General features: G+C 27.6%; 1 protein-coding gene across 2 annotated transcripts in view; it reads right to left on the reverse strand.

The window, feature by feature from the left end:
• Window positions 1-951: 951 nt before the first annotated feature.
• The window catches only part of LOC113368157, a 501979-nt gene continuing 490227 nt past the window's right edge, over window positions 952-12703 (reverse strand). For both annotated transcript variants that reach the window (XM_026609725.1, XM_026609726.1), the window contains 2 exons: window positions 9909-10044; window positions 952-1314 (listed from right to left, as the gene is read on the reverse strand). In XM_026609725.1, the coding sequence (XP_026465510.1) occupies window positions 1175-1314; window positions 9909-10044 (276 nt within the window). In that variant the 3' untranslated portion in view covers window positions 952-1174. The remainder of the gene's footprint in view (window positions 1315-9908; window positions 10045-12703) is intronic.

A 12703-nucleotide genomic window follows, 5' to 3' on the forward strand; every position in this document is an offset into this window, starting at 1 on the left:
ATTTGACTAAAATTTATTAAATATAATATAAAATTATATCACGTTCGAGTGGGTCGGAAAAATAATTATAATTATATATATATATATATAGTAGGGTGGTCTTTAATATGGACATTTTCGAATTTCCTTGCTCCCAAGGGCTCAAATGGTTTCAAATTGATAAAAAACAATTCTCTGGAAGTTTTAGCTCTTAATATTAACTTTTAGATAGTGCGCAATTCAATCAAAATTTGTATGGAAATAGCATGGAAAAAAATTTGAAAATTAAAAAACAAATTTTTAGGTATAACTCTGCGACAAATGAATTAAACGTGAAAATTCGTGTCATTTTTTTTATTGAAAATTCGACGCTCTGCAAAATTTTTGAAAAATTTTTCATGCTATTTCCATACAAAACTTTGATTGAATTGCGCTCTATCAAAAAGACAATATTAAGAGCTAAAACTTTCAGAGAATTGTTTTTTATCAATTTGGAACCATTTGAACCCTTGAGAGCAAGGAAATTTGAAAGTATCCATATTAAGGACCACCCTAATATATATATATATATATATATATATATATATATATATATTGCTAAGTTAAGTTTTCTGAATCAAAAAGCTTGTACTTTTTTAACTAAAAATATCACATAAAAATTATTTTGTTAATTAAAGTAGATGCACTTACAGTTAAAAAAAATGATAAATATTTAGTGCTGATTAGGATTCATTCTGAAGTAAGAAAATAAAATCTGTTAATTTGCTATAATACTCCAACATTCTGAATGTATATAAAGTGGTACACATTCAGAAAGAAGAGAACAAATGCTCCAAACATCAGTCAATTAAATTTTAAATAAAATTATTAAAAAGGACAAAGCCTTTTATTTCAGAAAACGTAGCCTAATTTATATAATTTAATTAAAAAAATTATTTCAAAATAAAATTTTCCAAAATACGTTGTGGCAATTATTTAAAAAAAATTATAAAATTCATATAACTTACAAAGTCAAGAGTCAATTGATAAAAAAATAATATGCATTACCCTATGCTATTTCCAATGGCTAAATTTCAACTACAAATAGACTAGGCTCTTCACACACTCGTACGTGATACAAGGACATTAGTAATGATTTGGCATGTACACAGTTGATTATATGTATCTGGTATAATAGTATCTAAAATTCAGATTGTTACCTCCGATCAACGTTGGCAGAAACTGAAGAGGATCTTTTCGTGGAGGCGACGACTGCAAAAGTCGCCAAAAAACAGCATAATATGGTCAGAATTTGATGGAAATGACCCCCGAAGGTCCTGGTTCCATGGCTGGATGCTGAAATAAGAAGAAATAATAAAAATCGGTACAGATGTAACACTTATGAGTAATAGAACACTTATGCAAGCATTTTTTTTATATTCTATTTCATACCTATTGTCTAACTAGAATCTAGCTACCTTTTAGATTCGGGTGAATTGTTAGGTTATGTGACTTAACTGACTTGTAAAAGCACTATCAAACTTATAAAAACACTGTACTTTTTGTATAACATGTATACTTGTTGCAATTTTGATTACACTAATTACATATTTTACTAACAATGAATAAATTTTAGAAAAATTAAAAGTATTAATTATATATGTTAACGCAAGGACATTTTTGACAGAACTGTCAGCCATCTTCCTGTACACTCCGCGCACAAATTTTTAGTACCATGAAGATCGCAGTTGTACCATAGCCAACATAATGCAAAAATAGCGCCTATTTTGAATTTGAAATCATACCTACAGGCTTTTATTATGATAATTTAATATGATTTATTAAAATAAACATTGTATAAAAATTATTTAATATAAAACTGATCTACAAATATCCGCACACGGTAATGAATAAATATATTGCGAATGATGAATGTATATATATGTTGCGTTATAGATTATAGAAAATTAGATAAAAATATATATATATTAATATATATATATATATATATATATATATATATATAGATTATAGAAAATTAGATAAAAAATTTTAGTAAAAGTGTAGACTGAAAATTTTACTATTAAGGCATATTGCAGTTAGTATGAAAAAATAGCGCAACTCATGGTATATTTTTCAAATTTGTAGTGTATTATGTATTTACAGCATAATGTGTAATAATTAGATCCCCAACTATCTGCACAATTGTGAATAAATATGTTGCACTAGATTATAGAAAACTAGGTATACAATTTTAGTAATCTTCATGCATTATTTTATAAGTTATCAGTAAATTATATTTTGCAAAATGTTTTAATGCTATTTTGTTACGAATTATGTAATATTGACTATATACTAGTTTCTTTTACCTTATCTATTCTTAAATTATTCATATTAAAATAATTTTATTTTAGCCACATTGTTTAAAGTGTCATAAATCAAAATTGAGTTTGTTTCATAAGTTCATTTTTATAGATGCCACTAACAGTATGGCCAGTGGCCCGTGGTTGAAAATGCTCGTAAAATACATAAGTACAAAGAATAGTAAATTGAATACAGAAGTTAAAAATATATAATTAAAAAATTACATGATTTTCTATATTAAATTATTTAAAAGACAGTGCAAAATTCGTGAAAAATTTCTCTGAATATTATTCGAATTTTCATAGTCTGAAAATTTTGATGTATATTAGAAGCCAAATGATCTGTTAGTAACGCCAAACAATCATTTCAATATTTTAATATTTTGTGGGTTGAATTTGCAGAAATTTAAACTAGTTTTATAGGTTTTTCAAATATCAATTTATTAATGTGAATTCACTGATTTACATATACACAAAAAGTTATCTAATTTATCAAAATTTATCAAACGCTATAAACGGTGAGAATTTTCTATTAAAAAAACTAGTAACGTAAATTAAATTAAATAGCAGTCGAATATAAGGCAGCACAATCGACCAGAATTTAAAACATTAAAGTAAACAATAAATTTTGTATGATAAACTATATTATTATTGTAAATGTATAATACACTATAAATTCAGTCTAAAAAATTTCAGTCTAAAATCCAGGTGTAACGCATTATTAGATGAATTTAAGTTAGCCTTACTTACCTATTGAAGCATTGATATTTTTTTCGATTAAAGTTCTTGTTTCAAGAAAATCATTTTTTATTATACGTTATTTCTATATCTATTCTATTAGTTATTACACACACTTTGTACAACCGTGTTTCCCCTGAATTTTCGCCCCCAAATCTCATTGAATCGATTCGTGTCGTTATTTTTAATATGATTTTTTATTCCCGCTTCGGCATTTGTTTTAGCGTTGTTTTTATTTTTATTTTTTCGTCGGATATTTGTTTTTATTTGGATTTTTCCATCCGTTGCATCGACGCGTACACGTCGATATATTTACGATTTACAATGCCGCGACAATCGGATGGAATCACGCGCCATTGTAATTTTTTCGCAATCGGAGGTTAACCGGGTACGACTGTGGCCGTCCGGAAATAACAGTAGTAATTAATTTTTATTTATCACGCGCTCCGGTTACCCGGATTCGATAACGACGCTTTTGTACAAAAATAATCCCACGTCCGACAGGCTACATAGTTTGATTATGCGCCCAAATCTCTACTTTATACTTGTACACGCGAAATTTTCGTGTTAATAATACTAGTTATACTGCGAGGGCGATAAAATTTACACGAATTTGATGTTCGGGCAATTTTCAAGTTCGATTTATGATATGAACTTTGCTTTCAATTTGTTCCATATGTAGGTTTTATGAATATATACGGCCATAGTAAATTAATGATTTTGATAAATCTTCTCGCTTGTATTAATTATTTGTTTTTAATCATCAATAAACGTTAAATTTAAATGAATAATCTAATCATTAGAAGCTATTTTACACATTTGTTAAATTTGGTAATTCGAATTGATAGTAAATAAAAATATAATATAAAATGAGCTATATTTATGTTATTGTTAGTTCTAATCTTATATAAATAATTTACAAAGATTTGCAAATATTTCATCTTCTAATGGAAAAGTTTTTGCACTATTTTGAAGTTTACTAAAATATACAATAAATCGTGCTATAAACTATAAATCAGACAATTATTTGGATTATAGCACTGACCAGATTTTCATAAGATTCAGATTTTATAAATTCAGATAATTTCCAAAAAAATCGTCTAGATATTCTACATAATTTCGTATGACAATTTTTATAATTATTTATTTAAGTTGACCAGAATTTGGAAAAATGATTGATTTGAACAGATTGCATTTGCATAATTCAAGCACTTCACTGAAATGTGCAATAATTTGTATCAGACCCTTAATATCAAACAATTATTTGGCTTACAGCAATCACCAAATTATTCAGATGTTAAAATTCAGATCAGTTTCAGAGATGTCTTTTACATATTATATATAGAGTTCATGCAATATTGTATGAAAAATTTTACAATTATTTACATAATTTTACTAAATTTGCAAAAATGACAGGTTTGAAAAGACTGCATTTAGATAGTCCATTAAGCACTCTACTAAAATCTATAATAAATTAGACCAGAAGCTATAAATCAAACAATTATTTATCTCATAGCCTTCAATAAAATGTTCACATGTTGAAAGCAGATAGTTTTTAATGAAATGTTTTAAACAGTATAAATTGATTCACAAAATTTTGCATGAAAAAATTCTCATTTTTTTAAATGCATAGGTTTTCAGAAAATTTCAATGATTACAGGTGTATAATTTAAGAGCTGTAGTTCAATGAAATTTACAATAAATTAGGCAAATAAATCAGACTATCATTGGGGTAGGGCTATTTGCCCTACACTTACCATCTTTTTTGAACCCCTTGTAATGCCTCAATAAATAGTAAACCTTTTTTTGTTAATTTTTAAACATTGGAAAAAAATTTGAAGCAAATTACTCGAAAACTTGTGGATCAATAATCATAATATTTCTATAGCAAATTCTGTTTATATTTGACTATTTTTTCATTTAATTTTCATTTTTATTTTTATTTCTAATAGAAAAAATCTCATCATTAAATATAAAATTATCAGATAGCTGCAGTGTATCTGCAACGTTGTACATGATAATTTTATATATAATGATGAGATTTTTTTTATTAGAAACAAGAATAAAAATACAAATTAAATAAAAAAATAGTCAAATATAAAATAAGGTAACTTATCTATAATTTAAAATATCTATTTTATTCTGTCCAAAATGTAATTAGAAGGATTTGCCTGCTGCCTATGTAATTCGATTTTGTGATTACATTGCATCATTTCTCAATCTGTCTTCTAATGAATGCATTTATGAATTGTAATGTAGTAATGTTGTAGTAATGACTACATCGATAAATTCCTAAAAATCTACCGACAAAAATCAGATATCCCCAAAAAGTTGTGTACACCGTTCATAAAGATATATTAGAACATTACATCGTGGCGATGTTTCTCTTGTTCATTCGCATACTATATACATAGATATCCATCATGGAATTATACGCGATGTAGGTAGAAAGATACCCTTTTGCATATATACATAAAATATCAATTCTATTTAAATACGAGAAGTTCACATCGCGCTGCCAAGCACACGGGTGTATATGGAGCAATACATAAATATGTTTCTAAATCACGAAAAGCAGTCGGTTGAATAGTCAGCCAGCGAAAACAAGCTTCGTTATAAGCTATATGTATTTTTAATGGTAATAGAAAAGGAAAATTAGAAAATAGATTGGGAAAAGCGGTATAGTATGTACTAGGCACCCGATTCACTTGAAGTCATTATTTGGAAATTGCTAAAATATTAAAATTTATCTTTATTTTTGCCCAATCACCATCACTGATTGTCTGGCTCACGTGTCAACATCTGTATCTACTATATCTTGTTAAATATTTCAAATATCTATATTAGACATCTGATTCATTCAAAGCCAACTGTTAAAATTAGATAAAATAATACAAGCGGAATATAATATCCACATTTATTTTGTCTTTAATATTCACATTTATCTTTATATGTCCAATCAAGATTACTGATTCCAGTGTCACGTGTAAGCATCTGTATTTTCTAAATATTTTTAAATATTAAAAAAAACTATTTTAGACAAAGAGCACTACACAGCTGATTTATTTAAAAAATATTATTAAAAATAGATTAAATAATGTCAAATATTATAATTCATTCCTAATTTTGTTCAAACACCATTACTGATTTCATTATCACGTGTATCTGTACCTACACTATACTTTGAAATATTTTAAAAAACTATTTTAGACCAATTGAACCAGATTGCTGATTCATTCGAAATCAACCATTAAAAAAAACTATAATAATGTCAAATATTATAATTTATCTTTATTTTTGTCTATTCCGCATTACCAAGTCCTTTTTTACGTGCAAATATCTGTACTGTATATTATTTTATATACAAAAAACGAATAAACAAATGCATTTTTCAGGCTACATTTTAATTATAACTATGGAATTATATCAGTGACAATGAAAGACTAGAACTAGAAAAACACTATGCATTTTTTCATGCAAAATTTTGTGAATCAATATATAATGTGTAGAAGATTTCATTGAAAAATATCTGAATTTTCAAAATTTGAATATTTTGTTGAATAGTACTAGTACTATTAATAGCCAAGTACTAGTTTGATTTATAGTTCCTCGTCTAATTTATTACAGATTTAAGTAAAGTGCTACGTAAACTACGTAAAAACAATCTGTTCAAATATCATTTTTGCAAATTCTTATATATTAAAATGAACAATCAATATATAACAAGTACTAGATTTCTTTAAAAAATATCTGATTTTTCGATATCTGAACATTTTGATAAATGCTATATAATTCAAGTAGTTTCTAGTACAATTTCACATATATTATATGTATATAGTTCCCGATTTCATTGATCATCAGCTCCTTAATGATGCGAGTATGATCCGTGTAATTTTGAATTTTTATAATAAATTAATTGTAATCTTTATCATATAAAAATATGTAAAAGTCAATATAAGACTAGAACTAGAAAAACACTAAGTATACTAAGAAAACACTTAAAAATGTGTTAAATATCAAATATCATCTATATTTTATATTTACAAACATTTCATACAGATTTTCATATGTGTCGTATGTCTACATTTAGATAACTTTACATGTAAAATGTAGAGCCCATGAATTTCTTGAAGTATCATTGACATTAACATTTTTCAATTTATATGATTATATCTAATATTATTTTTTTAAATTTTAAATCCGGTCATAGTCTTTCAGCTTGTAGTAAATTTTTCATGTAAACCCATGATGCAGAAGAAAATTCGTATCAATAATGTTATATTCTGCTTGAATATTTTTAATATGATAATGAACATTTTTAATAAAATTTAAACTTTGTTAACTAACTAAATTTGAACTTTAAAGTTTTAGTCTCCACAAATTTTAGTAATAATCAAATACAATTTACCATCCAGATAAATTTATTTAGTTGAAACATGTTATACTTAAAATTTTTACATGAAGTTTTAAAGTTTTTTTTCCCAAATTTCAAGTTTGCTTTCAAAGTCTTAATTATGATATCGGCTCTTATTTATTAAAATATTAATCACAAACCCAAAACATTCTGATTCACCATATAACCTCTGCTTCTCTTTGCCGAATTTTGTGTCGCAATGAATTTATCAAAATACTAAATTATTCATCACTTCATTACAATTTAAACGGCCTTTGCGTTCAACTCTCATATTTGGAGAAGCGTTTCGCGGACAGATATCGCCGAAATTATGCGCATCTAAAGATTTATGGAATTTCATTTCTGGTCTTTTTGCCTTCATCCCCTTTCGCCCTTGAGATGATATCTTACCCCGTTTTCTGACACCCCTCGTCGCCCAGAGGTAGGCACGACCGTGCGTCAGTCTTTGTCGGCTGTTTCGCATAGTCATAGGGACATTTCTCAAGATTCAATTCCAAACGTCAACCATCTCGAAATATCCATTTCCCACAGGGAAGTCGTTGAAGGAAAAAATCAACTAACTCGCCCTTTCCTTGCGCTCATCAAACGGGCAAAGGGCGCATTTGGAAAATCCTGTCGACCGAATTATTGTTGTCGCCTCTTTATTAACATCGTTTAAATCAAAAAAGTTTCCAAAAGCGAGATGACAGTACTGAAAGCGCAAATGTGTTTAATATACAAAACGGCGAAGGGTGATATTTATTTTAAAACAATTTTTGGGGTTTCTGACTTTTCATTTGTCAAAACAAATTTCGTAAGGACAGATCATTGTGCTTAAAGCATAATTATTTTTTTTTCAATTTAATGCAAATATTGTATGTCCATTTAACAAAATGAAATTTAACCGAATTAAAACAAGTGCAACAATAGACCTAAATCAAGATATACATGAACACTACACTAGACAACACAATTTTCACATTGAACACAATAGAAAGAAGAGTTTGAGAGAAAATGTCATATGGAGTGCTAGCAAAATATATAACGAATTGCCAAACGATATTAAGATGACCAATGACGATGATAAATTTAAACAAAAATAAAGAAATACTATGAGGAAATTGAAGACAGAAAAGACTGAAGAGTTATATATGAAGATATTTTAATTATAATTGATATTATATTAATGAAATAGTCAAATGAAATGTATATACAAAATATGAAAACTGTTTTTCATAGTCTCTCATACCAGGCACCTCTGTCTGACTGAGATATGGAAATAATGTATATATGTGAATAATAAATAAATAAATAAATTTAAATTTGAAATAAAAAGAAAACTTCATGACTACAAATTTTCAGAAAAAGACACTTTTTAGTTTTTCTTTAATAATTCGGAAAAACATTTAGGTAGCCACAATTTAGATTTTTCAGATCGTATTTTTTTAAAATAAAACAAGAAAAATTTGAGGAAAAATGCAATTTTTTTAGAAATAGAATAATAAAAAAATATAATATTAACAAAAGATTATTTAAACTAAAAACAGTAAGTTCAAAAAGTCCTAGTTAATAATTTTGTAGTATGACATTTTAATGTTTTACTACCATATTGTTTGTTCGTCTATTTTGTTCTGCGCAAATGTCTATCTATTTCAATTTGAAGTACCTATTATTTTTTTCCTTTTGAAAAATTCATTTTAACAATTTATAAAAAAGTATTATGTGAAACTTTCGAGAAGGATTTAATATGCTATTTACAAAAATATGAAATTTACTTCTCAAGAAATAAGTATTTCTTCCAAAAGTGTGAAATAAAACCTATACTTTCATTAGGACGAAGGGAATGTTATGAACACATATGTTATTTAATTATCTACCTATTATAGTGAAGATTATTATTCCAAAATAACATAATATACTTGATAATACAATAAATAGCATAAAATATTTGCCAATAATGTTTCAAAATTTGTTTTTTAAGTGAAATTAATAATTTAATACATAATCTCCCTAAAATACAAATTGTGTTATTTTTGTACATGTAAACAAATGCAAAAATTAATAATTGCAATAGGAATTTCACAAAAAAGCATGCAAAATTTAATAAATCTAAAGTAAACAGTATTACGCATTTAAACAAATAAATAAAAACACAAATATATTCATTTGAAGTATGCATTTTAATATTTTTTAGGAACAACTGTTGTTTGAGTATTTGTTACTGGTATGCATGATTTTATAAAAAAAATGTATCAAATATTTAATGAAATGTTTGATATGCTATACTCATTACATCATAGGTAGTTGTGATATAAAAAAGGTGAAACTAGTGTAACACAAGCACGAGATAGAATCAATAATATGTGTGATAAATACGATGATGCTTTACCGAATCTGTATATTAATTTATATATATATATATATATATATATATATTTAATGAAACAATATGTTACCTTGTACTCGGTCCGCCCGGGACCCAACAGGCCTGACGGTTTCCCTCGATTCTAAAACAGGAGCCCTTTGAGGTTTGTCACCTTCGACTGATTCCTCATTACTACGCCAATAAACCGTAGAAATCGTAGCCAAACACTGAAATTCAAATATACATTTTAACTATAAAGCATCCTACAAATGAACAAATACACGAACAAAATACTCATGAAAATTCAGCTTATCAGAAAACTTCCATCTATTAAATAACAACCAACTATGAGTTGATTAAGTTAATTTCAGAGGCACAAGTTGGAGCGCTTCGGAAGATAAATATGAATGAGTTTTATATTCAGACTTCTCTTGAGGAAATACAGTTTATTATTAAATAAGTGTAACTTTGCATCAGAAATATTTAATTCAGTTCGTAAGTAAAAAAAGAAGTTTAATGCAAATAGTCCAGTCATTTGGTGCAAAAAAAGGCTGTTGCCGGTACAGTACTCCGGGAATTCTGAAAATTGGTAATTTAATAGATTTCGAGGTGCTCTTTACGAAAATCAACTTTGCCACCTCAAATTTGAACGGCAAGTTGCCGCCATATTGAAAAAATTGCGTCAAAAAACAGCTTTATTAAAATATCTCCTTTCTGGCTGATTCTACGATAAAAGTATTATTCTACGAATTAAACTAGAGAAAATTTCCTACAATTGTTTAGAAAACCGTTTTTTTGTAAAATTGATAGTTTGAGAGTACGGCCGCCTCAAAGTCTTTGCTGCTCTCGCCGTAGTATCAAATCTGTCCATATATGACAGCACTTCGAACTTGACCACATTCTCTTTAATAATTAATATTTTCAATGTTAAATTAAGCGAATAAGATCTAGAAATAGAATAATTCAAATATTTTTTGCTTTTTTTGCTAATTTTTCAACACTTCAAAGACAAAGTAGCTATAAATATACTTATAGCTTGAGTAGCACCTTATAGCGTCAAGTAGCTTGAAGCGTTAAAAAAGCAGCAAAAAAACAGAAAAATATTTGAATTATTCTATTTCTAGATCTTATTCGCTTAATTTAACATTGAAAATATTAATTATTAGAGAGAATGTGGTCATGTTCGAAGAGCTGTCATATATGGACAGATTTGATACTACGACGAGAGCAGCAAAGACTTTGAGGCGGCCGTACTCTCAAACTATCAATTTTACAAAAAAAAGGTTTTCTAAAGAATTGTAGGATATTTTCTCTAGTTTAATTCGTACATAGATACTTTTATAGTAGAATGAGCCAGAAAGGAGATATTTTAAAAAAGCTGTTTTTTGACGCCATTTTTTCAATATGGCGGCAACTTGCCGTTCAAATTTGAGGTGGCAAAGTTGATTTTCGTGAAGAGCACCTCGAAATCTATAAGATTACCAATTTTCAGAATTCCCGGAGTACTGTACCGGCAAAACGACCAAATGACTGGACTAAAAGTTGTAGTTGGAAAGCGGTTTGTTTTGTAGCACTTGGTACAATTGGTTTTCTATATAGAAAAATTTCCAAGATGATAAATTACAAGTATTAAATTATTATTTCTAAATGTTTGAAAAAACCATACATTGATAATATAAAATAATAACATTGCAATATCTTTGAATAAAATTATTATTATTGAAAGCAAAACTGGTGATACATGGCATTGGGCTCTAGGGCAAATTGCTTCAACTTCCCGTACCGTAATCAAACATTCGAGGAACAAAAATAATTAATAATTAATGAAAATTGATCAATAATTAATAACAATTGTTTTAAATATCTTTAATAAATTTATTATGGATACTGTAATATTAATCATGTATATTTTATATATCTAATGATTACGAGAAACGTAAACAAGAATATTAATAATTATAGATAATTTGCAACGTTTTGAGCGAATATTTAGCGAACGGTAAAGATATGTTAACATTTTGAAACTTACGGTTAGATTTTACGACTTTATTTATTGCATCCATAGAGAGCTAAGTCTATATCCTAAACCGTTTAAAGTTATGTTTTAAAAGCCGTTGAGGGCAAAAATGTTCAAAAATCGACGAAAAAATTTCTTTTTTTTAAACTTCTCGTCATCCAAACCTCTCATATCTCAGAAACTATTGAATGTTCCAACTTTAAATTTTTTTCAAATATTTAGTAAAGTGTAGTAACAATGTGCGTCAAGTTTCATTAACATCAAATTATGCATTTTTGAAAACGTACAATCTGTTCAATACTAGTATTGAGAGCGGAGCCAGCCGCCCATCAACCTCGCATATCTCAAAAACTATTGAATGTTTCAACTTTAAATTTATGTCAAATATTTAGTAAAGTGTAGTCAGAATGTATGCCAAGTTTCATCAAAATCAAGGTATGCATTTTTGCAAACGTACAATCTGTTTCAATTCTAGTATTGAGAGCGAAGCCGACCACCCATCAACCTCGCATATCTCAGAAACTATTGAATTTGCCAACTTTGAATTTCTGTCAAATATTTAGTAAAGTGTAGTAACAATGTAGGTCAAGTTTCGTCAAAATCGAATTATGCATTTTTGAAAACGTACAATCTGTTTCAATACTAGTATTGAGAGCAGAGCCAGCCACCGATCAACCTCGCATATCTCAGAAACTATTGGCTGTTTCAAATTTAAATTTTTGTCAAATATTTAGCAAAGTGTAGTAACAACGTAGGTCAAGTTTCGTCAAAATCGAATTATGCATTTTTGAAAACGTACAATCTGTTTCAATACTAGTATTGAGAGCAGAGCCAGCCACCGATCAACCTCGCATATCTCAGAAACTATT

This window comes from Ctenocephalides felis, unplaced genomic scaffold, assembly GCF_003426905.1.
Source record: "Ctenocephalides felis isolate EL2017-DRISC unplaced genomic scaffold, ASM342690v1 CF-g0.4_SCAFFOLD_01170, whole genome shotgun sequence".
NCBI lineage: Eukaryota > Metazoa > Arthropoda > Insecta > Siphonaptera > Pulicidae > Ctenocephalides > Ctenocephalides felis.